Below are 19,912 nucleotides of genomic sequence, written 5' to 3' on the forward strand. Positions count from 1 at the left end.
GGGGTCCCAAGGCAGAAACAGCCTAGAAACAGCCAGCGGCTCCTTGTACGAACAGCCTTTGATGCTAACAAGCAGGCGCATATTTTTCCCATTACAGGCAGAAAGGATGAAAAACATCACGGCCCCAATGAGAGTTTTGGTTTCATTTCATAGGATACAACTTCTAACATCAATTTTATCCCAGCCGGGGTCCTCCCTCCCTGCCTGACTTGGAGTAGGGGGGGTACAGGAGCTTATTCCTGTAAAAGGGTGTGGAGCTTGGGATAAGGATAAAAAAAATAAGATTTAGGCTCTCAGCAGCCCTAAGCCATGCCTGAAAGTCTCTGCCCACATTGCAGAACTACCGCTCCCCCCAGCTTCCCTGGTGTGTGGCTGTTTTGTCACCAGAAAGGCGAATTCCTCCACATTCACCAGCTCACTCATTGCTTTTATGACAAATTATTAGCAATATTAAGCATCACTCATTCATAACAAACAGGGCACCCTGCCACATGACTTCAGGGCTGGATGCTGCAGGTAATATCACACTTGGTTTCACCATCCTGACCCACCATGGCCACTGGCCAGTGCATGTCCAGGATGCCACAACCCCTATCAGCTCCTCTCTGTCTCTCCCATTTGCAAAGCCCCAGCACGACCCAGACCTGAATTTCCATTCCCCACATGGGCAGTTTTTCATTAAGGGCTGTGTTCAGCCGGATCAGCTCCCTGCACCACCTCACCGTCAGCTCAGGGGGTGGGTGGAGGGGACTGCGGCTACGCAGGGGCAGAGCTATCCCATGGCCATACCCGACGTTGGGGGTTTAAGAGAAGACGCGTGAAGAGCAGCTCAGTTCACCCCCCCAGGACACCCTGCTTATGTCAAAGAAGGGAAAGAAAGCAAGAAAATTAATGAAGCCACCTCCTGCCTTCCTCCCAGGGCTGTCATCTCTCACCTCGGCCCCAGCCCACTGCCTGCCAAGACATCTCCAGGACGCCTTGGGCAGGGCTGTGTAAACAGATGCTGAAATCCAGCTCCACCCATGGCCCAGAGCTGCCAAAGATTTTAGGGATTACCAGGGCTGCACTCAAAGCCCCAGTGTGTCTCGGAAGCTGGAGTTGGGCTGGGATGGTCTGCGAGGGAAAGGCACAGCCCTTGCTTTCAGGCATCCCTGGGTATATGCAGGACACCCAGCACCCACCAGCACCGCATCTCTCCTGCGCTCAGACTCACAAACCCAAGCACACACACCACAAAGCCCAGAGCTGGAAAGCAGCAGGAACTGCACCTTGGGCTCCTGCTGTCTTGAAAAGAAAACAACCCAGACCTGCCTCTGGTGCCACTGCTGTCACCAGTTTGGTGACATCTTACTATGTGCCAGACAGTAATCAAATACTATCAAATCAAATCCAAACCAAACCGGTGTTGTTTTAATCGTATTCTATTAGTGGGCAGTGGATGTGACAGGGTTTTGAGCATCCAAGCACACCGGGTGGCTGTTGGGGCAGCACCGGCAGGCAGCAGGTGGAGGCAGGGACACACACACACACCCCCTTCCCTGGGATAGAACAGGAGGGGGTCAGGCTCCTGGGGAAAGGGACAGCTCCCACTCAGGGAGCCTCAGTGTTGTGGGGAGATGCCAGGACACTCCAGGCAAACCCCAAAGCGCAGGGTTCAGCTTTGCTCACCCCAGCGAGGGGGCACAGGGTCCTTGAAAGCCTGCAGAGAGCAGGTCTGCTCACCTCCAAGGAGATCCCTGGAGTGAGGGGCTCAAACCCCACTGAGCAGAAGGGATGGTCCAGCAGCCCTGCTCTGTGCAAGGTGGGCTGCACAGTCTCAAAGGCAGCTGCTTTAGCAAGGCTGACGTGTTTGGGATGGTATTGAGATGGAGAGTGAGGAGCCGCCAGAACAACTTGCCAAGAGCCCTGCTTGCTGCCTGCAGTGGATAACTGACACCAGGCACCCTTCCAGCCAACAAAGGCAGGACTTTCAAGGGACACATGGTGGGAAAAGGTGATCCAGCAACACCTTGGATGCATGCCTTTCATGATTTAGCCACCAAATGTCCTGTTGCAGTCCCCCTCCTTCATGGGAGCTGTGGTTTAGGGGGCAAACATTTTCATGGGAAAGCAAACTGATGGGCTTTGCACTAAATTTTCCCAAAGGTGGTGAGGAAGATGACAGATTTGGTCCCATCACCCCCAGGTCAAGCAGATCTACCACAAAAGCCTCTTCTGACAAGGTCAGTCCCAACCACCACCCGGAGACATGGCTACAATGGTTCTCATGTCCCTCCTGCCAGGTCTGGTTTATGCGGGAATGGCCAAGAGACCAAGCACACCCCAAGCATAGGAATGAGGTATGTGATTTATTAACCTTCCCCGACTCAGCATGTCCAAGTGAGGTATAAAACTGCTTTCTATAGATTCAAGCTCAGCTCACTTGGAGGGTCACCAGCCCTGGGGAGCTGCTGGCTTTAAACACAAGGAGGGGGGTAAGGGGGGTGGGGCAGGCAGAGCAAGAGGCATCAGTGGGGATGTTACAGGGGACAGAAAGCAAATGGCTCTGCAACTTCACAGCCTAGAGCAGGAGCAGATGGGGATTTTAGCCTTCACAAAATTGGAGGAAAAAAGTCCCAGGGTTAGGTACAATGTCCAAAGGGAGCCAGGACCAGACCTGCAAGGGAGAAGCTGGGGATGGGGTTGGCAGTGGGGACCTTCTCCACAGGGAAACCGCGCTGAGATGCAGGTAGTTCCTCATGCTCAGTCTGGGTGAAGATCCCTTCACACACACACATGCACACACACACCCTTCTCCCTCTTTCCTTACTACCCTGGTGCTGGGGACTTGTGCCTGCCTTGCCACATGTCGGCAAGGCAACAGTTGAGAACTGGTGGGCTCATTGCAGGAGTGGCTCCTAAGAAGTTTCTGAGATGCCTGAAAGGTTTAGCTTGGCTCATCAACCCCCCTCCATCCAGGTCAGGCTTAAAGGTGACCTGTTTGTCTTTACCTCTGGACCTTGGTAGTGGCTCAGAATGGATGTAGAGCTCAAAACCAGCCCCTGTCACCACTGGAAACAGACCAGAGGCTGGAAAGGGGCGAGAGGTGCCTGAAACTCCTTACAGCACAGGAGGAGAGTCAATGGGAGACAGGGGTGGGATGGGATGGGAGGGTGCGTGGGAGGCAGAGAGAGGTGGGGGGCTTCTCTGGAGGTCAGGGCTTGGGGGGGCTGAGCTGGGTGCCATTGGCTGTGGGGTTGGAGAGGGCAGTTTTCCGGCAAGCAGTCAGCGAGGGGTTGTTGAGGAGTGTGTAGGCCAGCCACCAGCGGGCTCGGCTCTGCTTGAACCTGGCTCTGCTTGGAGGAGTCTTCTTGGGCTGCATCAGCTGGATGCCTGAAAGGAGGTAGGAGGGGGGGAAATTTCAGCCCCAGCTCCCCCTCGCTGGGGCTGCCCAGATGTCATCTACACCCTGGGACAAAAGCAGAGGAGCCCCATCCTGCCCTTGCATGGGGCAGAGGAACAGGAGAAGCACCTGGGAGAGACAATCACATACCAAGCAGAGGTGGCATAAAAGTGGAGGGCACCAGAGCCACAGCCCCCAGTGGTCCCTTTACCCCAAGGCACCACCAGCATCTCTAGAGGAGCAGCAAACCCGCAGAAGAGACCCCGATGCTGCCCCATGGCAATGGCCTTGTATCCCCCCAGCGGTGGTGGGAAGGTCTCACCTTCTTCCACGTTGCTTGCCCGGAGCCCCGGTGGCCCCTCTGGCCTGGCCAGCTGGAGAAGCAGCAAGCAAAAAGCTTTCATCACCGGGTGGGACTGGCTGACCTCGATTTTCAGATAGTGGCAGTAAGTGTGGTAGCCTGGGGGAACACAGCCCATGGTAAATGCATATGGCGGGGCCAGACTTCATGGTTCCCCCCTCCCTCCTGCCCTGGAGCAAAGGGGAGGGTCATTTGCCAGGCTCCATCTCCACCCTGTCAGAGCTGCTCTGCTTTCAGAGCTGGGGATTAGTTCTACTCCCAAAATCCCAGCAGGAAAAGCAGAGGAAGGGCTGAGGTCCTCTCCCTGCTGTTTTTAGTGCAGGAGAAGGGAGGGTCTGCTACCCATGAGAACAGGGTCTGGCCACTGGTGAAGCCCAGGGGAACCCCAGAAGGGCATCACCTGCCCTTGGGCATGGATGGAAAAGCAGGACAAAGAGGGCATCAGAAGCCACTTGCTCCAGTTGTCTCACCTGCCCATTTCTGAATGCAGGTGGTTTGAAGCCACCATCATTCCTGGCAGCTCCAGGTGATGGAGGAGCCCCAGGCGCTGTCCCTCAGGAGCTCGGTGGTGGGAGAAGGGCTCTCACGTTCACAGAGATGCTGCAGAGGGAACCCCGCCATGCCCTACCTGGGTCGAAGGTCTCCACGCCACGGTTCAGCAGGCTGATGTCCAGCTGGCAGAAGTGGATGGCATTATAAAGGCCAGAAATGACCATCCTCCACACCCCAGCCAAAACGCCCACCAGGATGTTGATGGGGAAGAGCAGGTAGGTGACTATGTAGAGAGCTCGCCTGCGGGTGGAGAAGGAGGAGTAAGGAACACAAACACCACGGGATGGGAAGCAGGGCCCTTCCCTTCCAGAGAAACCTGCCAAAATAAGCCTCCCACCCTTCCCTGACTCCTCAGCAGACACAGTCCCCATCTGAGGTGTCTCCATCCCATGGAGAGAAGCAAACACCCTCCCAGGCTCTTGCAGAGGAGACAGCATGGTGCAGAGTCAGGACTTCAGAGCCTGGCACCCAGCACCCAGCACATGCAGAGGCTCCATTTCTCCTTGAAGACTTAGAAATGAGCCAGAGCGTGAGGCTGGTGGTTTGGGATGGAGAACATCAGCTCCTATGGAGGCCAGAAAAGCCTAGAGCAGCCTCCCCACTGTGCTGGGCAAGTGATGGAGGTGGTGGAAGTGCCGTGCCTGGGTGGAGCAGGACACCTAGATCCGTCTGTCATCCTGGTCTTCAATGTAAGGAGACAGCTTAAGCAGTGACACCATGCGCGAGTGAGGGACCACATCTGCTGGCAGTGTGTGAGCTGGTCCAGCTGATCCTGAGGAATCTGGGCTTCCTCTGAGGCTTGCAAATACGGGTGGTGGAGCAGAGCACAGACTTCGCCAGCTTCACCCCACCAAAAGCAAGGCTGTAAAGGGACCATGGCCCTCTATAGCACCTAAAGAAACCTCTCTGGGAACACGGAGCCACTTAAATCCCTCAAACCCACAGGCTTTCCCCCTTGAGCTCACAGCACAGAGAACACCACAACAGCAGGGGCACATGTAAACCCAACACAGTCCTGGACCTCAGGAAGGTCAGCTCTGACCTGAAGACCCCCCCACATCCCCATACCTGTTGGTGAGCTCCTTCCGGAGGGGATGCTGCTCCAGGAATTGGTAGTGAGCTGCCAAATTTTGCACAATGACGGCAACAACCAGGGTCAACCAGAAGGGCCTGGATGGGAGGGAAGAGGCAGGTTGGACACCAGGAGGGTCTCAAGCATGAGACACCATCCCAGGCAGCAGAAACCTCCAGAAAAGTTGAAAGAGCCCAAGGTAGAGCCTCCCTCTGACAGAGTATCCCCAAACCACACCATGGCCATGGAAATGGCACCCACTTGGGTCTTCCCTCCCCCGAGGGCTGGGTGCACTCACCACATGTTCTGAATGATTTTGAAGAGGTGCGTGTTTGTGCCAGACTGGAGCGGGATGATGAAGAGGAAGGTAAGCCCCACCAAGCAGATGAAGAAAATCACTTGCTGGATGAGGAGACCTGGAAGGGACATATAGGGACAGAAACTGTGGTGGGGAAGGCTGGAGAAGTGGTTCTTGTTCTTGCACTTATTCCCCAAACCCATGCTCGTTGCTGAGCATGTCTTTCATTTTAATCCCATAAAGAGCTTGCAAGATCCTTACCTGCCTCCCCTGCTCCAAACACAATGCTCTGCGCGGGATTTAATTACAAGTTCAGCCTTTCTTATCACTCCCAACATTATCCCCGCTGAGAAGAGCCATCACTCGAGGCTGCAACTATGATGCCTCATCATAAAAATCAGCCTGAGCTCTGATTTCTAATCATAAATCACACCAAGATCAGAAGCAGTTGTGGTTTCTTGTGCTTGAGCTCGTGCTTCATCTCCACTGCTTTGCTTTAATGACTTGAAAATCAAGATTTTTAAGCAGGAGGTAGATTCACAGCAGCATGGTGAGATGCAGCCAGCTCTGCCAGGGATACACCGAGTGGGTGGCCGAAGGAAAGCTGCTCCTCACTGGCAAAGGGGTACAAGGGGCTCCTGGGTGCTCCCCAGCTCCTACCTCCACACTAATCTCTGCAATCTGCCTGCAGAAATAGGTCCACTTTCCTGATGGGTGGTCACCAACAGAGCTGGTGCCCCACCCCCTCACCCCCCCTTCTATCAACCCCCTGGAGCCTCAGCTGCACTCTCCTGTGTAGCCTCAGGGTGCTGACATGGTTGGGTGTTGTCCATGTATCACTGAAGCCACTGCCTAGAGTCACTTCCCATGGGCCAGAGAGGCCTTAAAATGTCTCCAAACCATGGTGGGGTGAAGATTTCTAACCCTTTGACATCCTCCACCCATTCATGGGCTCGCCAGCCCTCCCAGCCAGGGATACCTGGGCTGTGCTGGGGAAGATGCACAGCAAGGAGCACCCAGGATATGAAGACAGGGACTGGAGGAGACAGACAGTCCTTTGCACGAGATGCTGCGACAGCTTCTCAAATCAAAATATTTGGGCTTGAGCCAAAACGAGTCATTATTTCCCCACCGCCTTTTTTTATTTTCTTCCCGACCATTTGGTGTTCAGCATGGCCCTTCCCGTGGAAGGACAGATTGTGTTTGGGGAAAGAGGAACAAAAGCCTCACAGCCATCCCTTTGCAAAAACGGGGCAAGAAAGGGGGAAGAGATGCTTAAACCTGGGGTAGGTTGTGCAAGGTGGGGGTTCACCACCCATCCGCCCCCTCATGCTCCCCAGCACCCTTTACCCAGGCAGGCAAAAGCCGTCTGGAAGCTGGCAAAGCTCATCCAGCAGACGATGGCTTGTCGGGACGGGCGGAGGATATGTGCTTTGTAGAAAACATCCAGCACAGCCCCTTGGTAGAGTGCCTTCAGGTTGTTCCTGGGGAGAGAGACCAGCTGCATCCCAGCTTAGTGACAAGGTCAAGGCCAAAGGAGTGAGGACACCGTACCTGTGCATCACCAGCGTCCTCAGGAGCATGGCGCAGGTCAGCAGGCAGCACAGCACCAGCGAGCAGATGTAGCAGACTGCGAAGGAGCAGGGGGAGATAGCCAGGTCAGGGCTGCAGCCAGCCCCAGCAATGGGATTTTGTTGTAAAATGTATCTCAGGAGCATTGCGGGGGGGCTGAGTTATGGGGTTGCATGGATGACACCCCCCCCCAGCAGGGCACCGTGCCTCAGTTTCCCTCCATATCCCCCTTTGCGATACAGGGTTCTCCATCTCCCAGGTAGGCATGAACAGATGCCAACAGTGAAAGGGAAGGAGAGAAGCAAGTAGCCAGGGGAAATACAAGCAGCTCAGCTAGCTCAGCACTGGAAAAATCATTGAGCAAGCCATGATAAGCAGGCAGTGTGACGGAGAGAACCTAGGAAAATGATCTCAGAACAGGGGAAAGCTGGGGAAAGAAAGTAAGAGTGGGGAAGGAGGTCTGTTAGGAGGGATGGAGATATCAGGAAAACAAAGAGGATGAGAGAAGCTTGGTGACTTGGGAAAAGCCATAAGCCACCACACCACACCCCAGGGTTGGTGGTACCCCAAGGTAGTGCCATGCAGGAGAAGGGGGGCACTCCTGCCATCCCCGCACCTCCCCATCCAGGGCTTTCAATTATCCAGGGGGCTGGGGGCCATCTGCTCGATTCCAGCACATATCAAAGCCCTCACCCGAAGGGCAGCATCTGCAGCGCAGTGCTGCCGACTCTCCCTGCCTCGCCATCTTGGCACGAGGCGGCTGCTCGGAGATGCCTGGCACGGCACCTTTCATGTCTTGGCTCCAGCAGCTGGGTTTTAAGTCCCCCTGGAAGCCGCCCCATCACCAGCCAGTTTCCTGGACCACCCTCTGGGTTAGAAATCTCTCTAATTAAGTCCTGAAATCCTCCAAAAATCACCTGTGATTGCAGGACCTGTCTGGGAACCCACCTTCCAGTGACCACAGGTAGTACTTGACGGTGTTGAGCTCCTTCTCCATGTCACCTGGGACAGCCGGGTTCTCCGAGGGCACTAAGCCAAACTGGACCAACAACACGACGATGTCCTTCGTCATTCCCGCCCGCACAATCTGGATGGTGGGGACAACAGCTACCAGGAGCAGCAGGGCAACCTGCGAGGGAGCAGTGCCACGTGAGCCCTGGGTCATGGCATCCCACTGCTGAGCCATCGCCTTAGCTTAAAGACTTAAGGCTGGCTGAGCTCTGGAAGCACATGGCCGGTTGCTGCGGCTCAGCCGAGGGATGGTAATACCGTGAGGCACGTTAATACCATCCCTGTAGCCAAAACTGTGGTGTGGCAATGACCTCTGGGCTCCTTTGCCTCAGGAGGACACGGCCAAGAAGGCAGAGAGGGGGCTTTGCTTGGCATTTAACCATCAGCATCACCTGGTAGACAGCAATCACGGCTGTGGTTATGGACAGGACGAGCTTTAGCGGGATCCGGAAACCTGTAAGGCAGAATTGGAGGGTTGTATTGGAGAGGAGCTGTGATCTGGGATCACAGGGAGCAGCTGCAGATCCACCCAACCCAGCAGCCAAAGCAAACATCCCGGGGGGAGAGCACTGGAACAGGGCATAAGTCAAATATTCATTGGGATTTCCCCGGGGAAATCCTGCAAGGATATATGGCTGGGAGCCGTTTCTCTGTACTTCAGCTGGATGGATTTCCTTCCTGTTGATCCTCCTTTCCCGCAAGGCTGTGAAACCTCGTGTGCCCACAGCACTGAGTCCCACCAGCTGGGTGCCTGCTGCATGGGGAGCCGCATCCCAGGACAGTTCTCCCCACACTGCTTCCATGGGCAGAGGGGGCCAGGAGTAGCTCCCCATTCCTGGGCTGTTAGGGATTTTATCCACTTACTGTAGATTTTATTCCCTTGTCATAGCCTTATCAAGCATCGGGCTGTGATATTAGCACAACCCAAGCCTGAACCTGGCTGCCTCAGTCCACCTGGTGCCCCCATGGTGGGGGGGTCCATCTCCCCACCCCAATCCACAACAGTTTGTGCAAAGCCAAGGCGTCGCACGTGCGGCAGGCGGCAGCTGCCGTGGCACAGATGCTTTGGGGAAGGAGCCAAGAAAGGCATTTGCTTTCCCTGGGGAGAGGGAGGCAGCCTGTTTGCTGAGATGCTGCTGCAGCCAAGAGCGCAGCCCTTGCCTGCCCACAGCCTACCTTCCTCAGGAGTGTAGATGTAGGAGCGTAAATATGTCTGGACCCTTGATAGGAGGCTCTCTTCTATCTTCGAGGAGCTGGAGGAGGAAGGAGAGGGTGAAAAGCATGTCCCTTGGGAGCAGGGAACCCCTGTGCCCCTGCTGCAGGCAGCGGGCAGCCAGGCAGGGCTGGCACAGGCGCTGCTGGTCAGGCAGAGCTCAGGGAAGGTGTCAGTCATCCTTACCTCCCCTTCTGAGGGCGTTTGGACAGGACAGCCTTTAGGTACTTCTTATAATAACCTCTCCCTGTAACCTTAAGGATAGCAGCGATAAGTTGCCTGATTTGAGCACAAGGATGAGCTCAGGCACTCAGGGCAGGGAGAGGTGACTTTGCCTTTTGGGTGGCCAGAGCATCTACATCCCACCTGGCAGCCACCTCCTTGCTCTGCTACCCCTGGTTACCCACCCATCACCTGCACAATGCCCTGCAGCACCCTCTGCCAGGGATGGGCTCTCAGCCCTTGTTTGGCTAGCCACCATGTTAGAGCCATGCTGGCAGCAAATCTTCCAGCACTGCAAAGGTGGAAATAAATCCGCCTTGTTCCTGTCAACAAAGCAGCCCAGAACCAGGCATACTGGTAGGACAGCTGAAACCCCTCATTCCCATCAGCCAGCTCCCAGCAAGTGCCCTGGGGTCACTTCAGTCCATGCTTGGGCTGACTTTTTTTTTTTTTTTTTTAAGTACGTTTTTCCTCCTCTCTTCCCAACAAAGCCTCAGCATTTCCCAAAAGGCCAGGGATTATCCAGCCTGCCAGGAAAACAAGGCAACCCCAGTCCCAGCCTGAACAGGATGCATTGATGCCTTAAGCCTCTTGTACTAAGGAGTTTACTCCAAAGATGGATTTTTCACTCCCTTTTCAAATCCAGCAAGATAAATAGAGCCGCAACCCGTGCTGTCAGAGGGACAGAAGGGAGGCAGCTCCTGGTACCAGAACAAAGTGGGGAACACATGCCCTGGGACCACCCCAGTTCTCCCAGTCCCCAAGGCATATGGGCTGTGGGGCAGGAGAGCTCCCATAGCCATGCAGGTCCATCAAGGGGCTCTCCCATGCTACCAGCCCCTGAGTTGCCCCATGGATCTTCATTACCTCCTTATCCAAGGTCTCCTCCTGCCCGGTGAAGCTCCTGATGAGCAGGGATGGATACCAAAGGCTTAAGAGCACAAGGCAGAGGATGATGGGGACGTAAGAGAGTGTGGAGTAGTACCTGTATATCTGGGGAGAAGAAGAGATGTCACACATGGCATCACCCCACCCTGGGAGCTGTGTCCTGGTGACACCTTAATGTCACTTACAGGAGGCAATGAGAAAGCCACGCCAGCCCCCCTTTCCCTCTCCATGCAGTGGGGCACGTACCTTCGGTGACTGGGGACAATCCACCTTCTGCCAGATGTGGACCACGCAGTGGCACCAGGAGAGCAGGCAGCCCACGAGGTAGCTGACCCTGTGCCGGACGGTGGCACAGGCGATCAGGGGATAGTAGAAGGCTGGGTAGTATAGCAAAGCCAGGATCTTCCAGTACTCTAGATAGTACGGTGGGATGTGAGGAGGGAGAGATAAACAGGCAAGAGAAGGCAGCATGCTCAGGAGGGACCAGGGTGAACAGGCTGCTCAGGGTGCCACCTGAAGTTGCACACCTCTTGGGTGGGGAGGAGTGTGGTGCCCATGGGCCAGGAGGGTGCTCGCCTTACCCCGGGTGCTCTGAGAGGAGTGGGTGATGAGCGGCAGAGGATCCCTGTCCAAGACCAGCACGCACAGGGAGGAGAACAGGATGCCGAACACCGCGGCCACCAGCCCTTGGTTGCCTTCCTCCTCCAGAAAGTTGGCTGGGCTGCAAGCCAAGGAAAGAATGAGCCCAATACCAGATCATGGGCACCCTGTCCCCACCATCCTCTGCCCCAGGGCTGGTTTATTGCATGCTGCACCCCAGCATCCCTCCATCTGCTTGGCTGCAGGGTAACAGGGACCCCAGGGACTGGGATGCAGGGCCAAGATACCTGAGAAGTCCTGGGACACCATTCCAGCAGCTTTGGTGGAGACGTCTGCGTTTCACCAGCAAGGACAAGCCCACGAGCACAGCCAGCTGCCAGAAACCCAATCAAGGGAACAATAAATCCATGGGGGGGGTGCCCGGGGGAGGGGGGGGGGAGGGGGGCGCTAAGACGTGCTGCTATGTGATGGGAGCCTCCACAGAGACACCATCTCCACCTAACATCCTAAATGCAGACATGGCTGAAGCAGCATCAAGCTGCTCTGATGAGTTACAGGCTCTAAATGCCTCAGAGGGACCGTGCTGGGAAAAAATAAAAATGCATCAAAACCTTCCATTGACTACAGGCACGGAGCAAAGTCTGGAGATGTGTGAGTCCCCTCTTAGAGCATCCCAACTCAAACCTCACTCCAGCTCAAGCTGAAGAGCCTAGATCTGCTATTTGGGGGTAGATGGGCATGACCCAAGCTGGGGGGACAGCAAATACGATGTCAGGGCAGATAACCTACCCCGTGGGACTCCTTACTTACGGAGACGGGTGCCATGCAGATGTGATACAGTCTGGGAGAAATGGTGGGGTCGCAGTCTGGGATTGTGCTGGGAAACATGCTAGAATGAGGGGAAAAAAAATAATCATGTGTGGTTGTATTCAGTCCCAGAAGGGCAAAGCAGAGATGCCGGGGTAATGCCCATTTACACGGCAGCGTGATGCTGAGATGGGGCAAACCTCTGAAGAGCCGCCTTACACAACCAGCAATAACCAGGGATGAAGTCACCCTCACAAGATGATTTTATGATCAAGTGAGAGAGATAACACCCGGAAGCGACCCCGAGCTGATCCCCACAGGGATTGGGCAACCTCCCTGCATGTACAGGATGCTGAGGCTGAACAGGAGATCAGCAAGGAAGGATGAAGCCCCCCATTACCCCTTTTACCCCCATATCCATTCTGGCTCTGCCCTTTCAAGGGATGCAGCCTGCAAAGCAGCAGTTGTCCTTACTACCTAAGGCACTGCGCTTAATACATGTCAGCTGGGAGGCTGAAGACCCCTTGTAGGGTATTCTGATGCCTTTCCTATGGGAGATGGACCAGCCCCAGAGCTGGGGGGGCTGGCAGAGGTGGTGGCTGCCTGGGGTATGTGCATGTAGGATGAGGTCCAAGTGCTGCATCCCCTGGCCAGCCAAGGCCGGCCAAGCAGACATGCCAGCCTTTGTTTTATTTATTCGCTTTCTGGCCTCCATCACATTCCTTAATCCCTGCTTTGCTGCAGCAGCCCTCTTCTCCCCATGGCCAGGCATGACCATGCCCAGCCACCTTCACCCATGGGTAGAAAAACCCTGTGTCAGGGAGCTGAAGCTCCTGAGCCCCATAACTTGCCAGGGGGACACCACAGGAGCCCTCATGCCCTCCCAACCCCCACAGTGCTGGTGGGGTGGGCAGAGATGGGAGACCAGCTGCAGAGCTCCCACCAGCAAGGGTCCGATAGTGAAATCAGGATTTCTCAGGCATCATATGTCCGAGGCTGTCACCAGCCTGCCACAAAAGGCTTCATAGGACCAGCTGTTGTTAACAAAGCTCCAATTTCTGCCTTTTTTTTCTCTGCCAACAGCTGGCCTTGGGTAGACCAGAAAATTCCTGCTGCTAAAAAATATCCAGGCTCTGGAAATCGAGGGCGCTCGCCTGTAAGACTGAAAGCACAGGAATACCAAAACCTGAGAACACAGGAATACCAAAACCTTTCTGGTACCACCAGGGCTTAAGCTTCTAAATCCAGAGCATCCAGGAGCCATCAGATGGGCAACTCCCTGAGGCTGCCTTCATCTCTTCACTGACCACGGCTTGCTGCAAAGCAGGACACCCAGAAAATAACCTAGAAATGTCTAGCAGAGGTGTGGGTCATGCAAGTGGGGCTTCGCCTGGGAAAACCAGGGTGAGGCAAGGAGATTGCAAAGGCTGTTTTGCAATGCAGAAGATTAAGGACAAGGAGGAACCCTTTGGGCTGGTCACTGCTGGGATCTCCTCCTGCTTGCCCTCAGGATTAGGTATCAGTCAACTGAGTGGTATAAAATCCACCCGCAGAGGACTAAGTCAACAGAGGAACAATAGATGATGGTAGATGGGCCTTGGGATGCCCAGCTTCCAGATTTGTGGGACACCACTGCTCCATGCCTCAGCTTCCCCTCCCTATAGCACTCCTCTTGTCCTTGGGAAGGGTGCTCAGCTAGGATGGGATGAAGAGCACTGCTCTTGAGAGTACGTTCAGTTAAAGCGTGAACCATCATGGATGGAGAGGGAATAGGCTTTACAGGACACACTGATACACCAGCTGCGGGTGGGCTGGGGGGGAAAGGACATCCATGGAAGCCCAGGGATGGTCAGCCTTATTTTGTTCAGAGTCACCATGCCATGCAAGGACCCAGCTGAGCATCCCAGCCCTGTCCCGCTGCTCACTCCCTTCACCCCTAGCTGAGATCTGCACAGCTGCTTTGCAGAGAACTGGGGTGGGATTAAGGCAGGGGACAGATTTGCAAGGCTGTGTCATGGGGATGTCTCCAAACCCAGAAACGTGGAGCCAGAGCAGCCCTGTCTAGGCCAGCAAAGGCTCTGGGAGCTTCAGAGGGATGAGGGCAGCAGGTTAACACCATGCACTTTGCATTTTGGGGAAGGCTAAGCAGAGATGCCTGCTGCAGGGTTCACCCCAGCTCTTGCCAGAAGTACCCTAAAGAAATGAAGCATTTTTAGGAGGCTGAAACAAGGCTTTTTAATCACCTCCCACTCAGGAATAAATCGTGGCTCTGTAGCTCAGAGGATGTTGCTCTACGGAAGGGATAGAGCAGCTGGGCTGGAGGCTGGCAGCCACTCAGGGTGAACCCAGCAGGGACAGGGAACATGTGGCACCCACCAGCGGGGTTGGACACTTACTCATCCTGTGGCACGGCCGGGTCCATGGTTTCATAGATGTACCAGTCAGAAACGAGGTCTTCTGAGTCAGCAAAGCCATTGTCCAGCAGAGCCTCATGCATCCCAGCAGAGCCGTTGGCTGCCATGGCTGTCTCCTTCCTCCCTCCACGGGCTGGAGAGAGACAGCAAGAGGCAGCTGGAGACAGAACGCAACCAGGCTTTCCCAAGGTGGGTCCTCCTGGGAAATGCAGGGATGGAGGCACTGAGCCAAGACACTTTATCTTCTCAGGTCACTCCCGCAGCTGGGGCGGGGCACTGGGAGCTTTCAAAATCCAGCTGTGCCTCCAAGGATCCAGCTTTTATCTGGACTCGGAGGGAGGGAGGGAGAAGGGATGAGCACCCCCCATACAGCACAACCCGAGTGCTCAGGGCACACCTAATAGTCCCCCAGCTGCTCCCTGCCTGCCGCGGGATGCTGATAGACTTGGAGCCTTTGTTTGGGTTGTTTAACAGCTTTTACGCCAACAACTTGAAACCGGCGCAAGGGTCAAGTTTTGGGCTTGGCAGCACAGGCTGGCTGGCAAAGAGGAGACGAGACCTCATCACGGCTGAGGAGCCCATGACCTGCAACCCCAATGTCCCCCTGTGCCACCCAGATGCCCCACACAACATCCAGCCTCTCCCAGCCCTGGGAGGAAACCTCAGCCCCTCTCCCTTTGTAGCAATAAAAAGGAAGGAGGATTTGTCGCAGTGCCAGACCCAACAAGCTCTTGTTTCTCCTTCTCCCCATTATTTTTTGATGACTTTGGCCCAGACAGCCCCACACCCTCTGCTGCTGTCCCAGAGCTACATCACACAAGCTGCAACATGCCTCATCTACCATAGCTATTTGAAAGTCAGTGCCCAAATGCCAGGCAGCAATGCTCAGCGCAACCTCCAAGCCCCAGGAACCAGCCCAGGACCTGGGGACACCTCATCCCACAGCTCCAGGATGTCACCAAACCCCCCAGGGCTGCTCAGTAGCTCCAAGGGAATGGGTAGGAGGTGGAGGGCTGAGCTGACAGCTCTGCTCCAGGCTGCTGTTTGTACAGCTGGTGTTCACCAGGGACTGTGATGGATGCAGCGTGTCAGCTTCAAAGAGATTCCCCAAATCAGGGCTGTTGCCCTGCAGGCAGCCCCGTCTTGGGACAGACAAGTGGCACTCACCACCATGGCCACACTGCCCATGGCCTGATGATCCACTGGGTATCACATCCCCAGCTGTGTTCTGGGTCCCTTCCAAGGACTCCCTTGTGAGACCTGGGACCTTCACCTCTCTTCTCAGGGAACCAAAACTCAGGTAGAAAGCAGGTCCCCCCCACCCCAGCATTTGGTCCATGTCAGGGTGCCACCACCATACTTCTCCCCACCAGCTCAGGCTCCAGCAGAGGAAGGACAGATCCCACTAGCCCCAGTTGACCGTCTAACTCAGACAGATCCCAGGCCTCATCCTTAGCGCACCCAGTGCATGTCCCAGCTTCAAGGCATCGACTCTCCAGCCATCCCTTGGTTTTGCCTGTGCAGGGAAGCAGCTCTGACCTCACCTCCCAGGAATGCAGCACTCCTTAAAAAGGTAGAAGGAGCCAGTAAAGTTCTTGGCAGTGAGCACACACACACCTGCAAGCACCTTTCTCCTCCTGTGGGGTCACTAAAGGCTGGCAGGGCTTGGAAGAATTGGGGGTGGGGTTCAGGCAGGTAAAGCAAGCCATGCCAGCCCTGGCACAGGGCCGCATCCTTCTGGGGATACCGATTCCCCTGCCAAGCAGCGTTCAGATGAATGGCCAGCTCCAAAAGCCACCATGGGACTGCCCATGCCTGTCTCACCTCCCCATGGGGTCACCCAAAGAATCGCAACCAGAAGAAAGATCTACCTACCCACCATCCCAGCCATGCAGCATTACCCCATGGGATCCACCTCTGAACGAGCCAGCAGATGCCACCTTGCCCGTGCCCTGACTTGCAGCCGCTCGGGGACATGGCAGCCACAGAAAAGCAGGAAGGAAAGAAAAGAAAGGCTCAGTGAGAGGCACGGTGCAGGCAGCCCTCAGGGAGCCCTGCTGGGCAAGCTGCAGCCTCAACCCATGCCAGGCAGCAGCAACATCACGAGATCAAGCTGACAAGCTCCCCGGGTGGTGGCATGTCAGCTCCCTTTCCAGCACATCCTTGCTCGGAGCATCATGCACATCTGGACCTCAGGGCTTTGCTGCCCGTCTCTGTCTGGGTATGGGACCAAGGTGGGTCAGCACTGTCCCAGCACCAGGTGATCTTCAAGTCCTCCAGCCCAGTTCTCTCACCTTTACGACATGTTCATACTCATCTTCATGCTGTCTCTCTCCAGGGGAAGGTCTCCTCTTGTGGTCCACCAAGCAGGGTGGCAACATCTTGGTCACCATTCAGGAATGGTCTGGAGAAATCAGGAGGTGCTTCAGCACCTCCAGCACACCTGCTAGACACCATCAGGCAAGCCATGGCAGTGCAAGGCTGAGCGAGTGATGGTGAGGCATGGGGACATCCCAGCCTGGACCCCAGGGGGCCCTCTTATTGTCCTGGCCAACAGGGCTGGCACTGTGCTGGAGGAGAGGTCTTGCTGCCAGTGGGCATTTCAGCTGGGGAGAGGCACATGATGAAGGGCTTCAGCCTCACCGCAGAACAGGGAAGAGTTACCCCCCCTATTCCCGCACAAGCTGCAAATCCCAAATCCGGTGTCCCAGAGGAGGAGGAGGAGGGGAGGCAGGTGTGCCAAAACCTCAGCGGGATCAGCATCCCCAGCCAGGGCAAGGCCACCACCCTCCACCCTGCTCGGCGGGTGCTGGCTCCTCTGCCGGGGCTGCCCGAGCTCCCGGCCTTGCAGCCCCCCCGTGCCCTGGGTTTCCCCGAAACCTGAGCTCTGTGCTCCTCTGGTAACCTCTGCTGGAACAGCCGGGGCCTTTGATCGCAGCAGCCTCGCCTGAGATTGATGGGTTCAATAAAGCTCCTTCATATTCTTCATTTCCCACTATCCATCACTCTCTGGGGAGCTTTTGCATCCCACCACTATGAATTAAACTTGGGAGGGGGCATAAGGGAATTACCCCCCCTTTCCTTCCTCCCGTTCAGCCTAATGGTGATGCCTTGTGTACAGCTTTTAATAAAAATGATAAAGATCTCATTTCACAATTGTTCAGGGAGCCCTTGGGCCAGGGCAGGGAGGGGAGAGAGTTGTTTAAGCGAGATCTCTAATTCAATCGCCACTTGGCTGGTGGCTGCTGGGCTGGTCCCTGCAAAGCCAGGTGGCAGAGGAATGGCTTTAGAGGACCTCGGAGAGAGAATGGCCTTCCCAAAGGTGGATTTAGCAGCTTCAGGTGATGCTTAGAGAGGCAAAGCCCGATCTCACGTCAGCACAAGCCGAGCCAGCCAACTTCAGCCCCAAAGTCAGTGTCCCAGCCCCAAAATGAGATGAGAAAGGCTGGTTTGCAGGCACTTGTGCTCAGCTAGGAAGGACAAGGGGACAGCCTGTCCCATCCCTTCGCTCCACTGATGACTTTGGAGCCATCCAAGCTCCAAAGATGCCCTGTCCAGCCCTTGCCCAGAGTTTTTTGAAGACTTTGATCATCTTTCTGGAAAAGCAGTTTTTCCAGCGTGAAGATCCCATGCTGTCTCCAAGTTCCCCAACCACAAGTGCTGCAAAGCCCACGCACACCCTGGACCACCCAGCTGGAGGCTGGGACCTCCAGGAAGTCACTGCCCACCCTTCCTCCAAGACAGGCTCAGCCCCAGGGGTTTGAGAACACCAAACTCATTGCACTGGTGAGCTGGTGCGGGAAGCCCGGTGGCTGGGGAACTGACCTCACCCCAGCCCAGAGCTCTCCCCATCCCCTCGGGAAAGCCCCTGCCTGGGCAGGGAAAGGTCCACAGGAAGTTTTTCATCCCACCCAGCCATCCCACTCTGACGGTGTTTTCCTCCCTCTTGCCAGATCAGACATGGGGAGGCCTGTTCTCACCCCATTCCCCAAATCCCTCCTGCACCCCAACCTCCAGCACCTGGGGGAGAGCTGTGGAGCCCCACAGCTCCTCGCAGACCCTTTCCTCTGCAGAGCTGGAGCCTGCAGATAATAAATCCACCACGGAGATCATAAACACGCTCGCCAGAAAGTCAGAGAAGCCCCTTTTGCATTTTAAAAGCAAAGGCAGCGTGAACATTTAAGCCAAAGAGGCTGTTTAAGGTTATTTTTAGGCTCCTGATTTCCCCCCTCCCCGCCCCCCTTCCTTCATTTCCAAGTAAAGGCAGAGGCACCTGCTGCACACAAAGCCCCCCCACAAGCCAGGGGAAGGGGAAAAGTCAGGAGTTTGCAGGATTGGACCAAAACTTGCTGACAAGGTCATCTGCCAGCACGGAAAAGAGTGCTGGGGGGGTGTCAGGGCAGAGCACCCCGTATCCTCCGCTCCTGCGATGCTGGGGGGGTGTGTCAGGGCAGAGCACCCCGTATCCTCTGCTCCTGTGATGCTGGGGGGGTTCAGAGCAGAGCACCCCGTATCCTCCGCTCCTGCGATGCTGCAGGGGGAGCAAGCATCTCCCAGGAAAAGCCCCCCCGCCGCCCCCCCCCGACTGCTTCCCAAAAGGGGGTGAAATCCCTGCTTAAAGCTTAAAGGCAGAGCTCGGATTTTTGGAGGGGGGTCCTGCACCGCAGAGCAGGATTTGCCCCAGTACAAACAGGCTGCAAACTGAAGCTCGCATTTACAACCTGGAGCAACCAACAACTCCACGGGGTTCGTTTAAGCCCGGCTTCCCCATGACGCCAAGTTTGCAAGAAGCAACAACATAAAGGGGTGGGGGGAGAGGAAAGACGGCAAAAAAACCGTTACCTGCTTCCAGCCAGCGACCTCCTCGCCAGGCACCCGGGCACTTGGCTTGGTGTGGGTCTTGGGAGAAGCGTGGCCTTGCTAAGCGGGGTCTACAGCATCCGCTGGCGGGAGCTGGGTGCGGATGCAGCCATGCAAGCTTGAAGGCAAAGTTCAGAGCACCAGCGGCGAGTGAGCGGAGGCTCGCGGTGGCTCAGGGAACTTTATCCCCTCCATCGCCAGGAGGCCTTGGCTGGGGGCCACCCTGGGGTTTAGAAAATTAAAAACAACCAACCCCGTGCTCCGCTCTCCCTTTGATTAGGCAGAGCTTTTCGGGAGAGGAGGCAGCTTGACCCAGCCCCCTTCTTCCCCAGCTCTCCGGCAGCTCAGCTGGGCTTTAGCTGCTCCCGCCACCCCGCTGTGCCAAGGTTTAGGGGGTAGCCCAGGGACTGAGATGCTGCTGTGTCCCCTCTAAGGAATGCAAACAGCTGTGCTTCCTCCTGGGGTAAATCAAAGGGCCAGCTCCCTACTGGTGTAAATCAGTTGAGCCTGATCCTTTGCTCAGTTGGTACAAGTTGGTTCCCAGGGGTGGGAACAGGGAAGGAAAGTTTTGGGTTGGTACAAACTTGGGGGCAGGTGTCACTGGTTTGGGGACAGCATCACTAGAGCATCCTCCCCACAGCTCCTTGGAGATGGCCAGAT

General features: G+C 55.7%; 1 protein-coding gene across 1 annotated transcript; it reads right to left on the reverse strand.

The window, feature by feature from the left end:
- Positions 1 to 128: 128 nt before the first annotated feature.
- On the reverse strand, positions 129 to 19,424 carry STRA6 (signaling receptor and transporter of retinol STRA6). Its single transcript, XM_037396245.1, has 18 exons — positions 19,235 to 19,424; positions 14,375 to 14,525; positions 11,982 to 12,060; positions 11,459 to 11,544; positions 11,153 to 11,292; positions 10,818 to 10,984; positions 10,551 to 10,676; positions 9,648 to 9,715; positions 9,425 to 9,501; positions 8,641 to 8,702; positions 8,186 to 8,366; positions 7,220 to 7,295; positions 7,016 to 7,149; positions 5,666 to 5,783; positions 5,364 to 5,465; positions 4,372 to 4,535; positions 3,705 to 3,842; positions 129 to 3,372 (listed from the first exon to the last, which is right to left on the reverse strand). Exons 2-18 carry the CDS (start codon positions 14,497 to 14,499, stop codon positions 3,194 to 3,196), a joined length of 2,022 nt encoding a protein of 673 aa, XP_037252142.1. The 5' UTR covers positions 14,500 to 14,525; positions 19,235 to 19,424; the 3' UTR covers positions 129 to 3,193.
- Positions 19,425 to 19,912: the final 488 nt, after the last annotated feature.

The sequence above is a fragment of the Falco rusticolus genome, chromosome 7 (assembly GCF_015220075.1).
Source record: "Falco rusticolus isolate bFalRus1 chromosome 7, bFalRus1.pri, whole genome shotgun sequence".
NCBI lineage: Eukaryota > Metazoa > Chordata > Aves > Falconiformes > Falconidae > Falco > Falco rusticolus.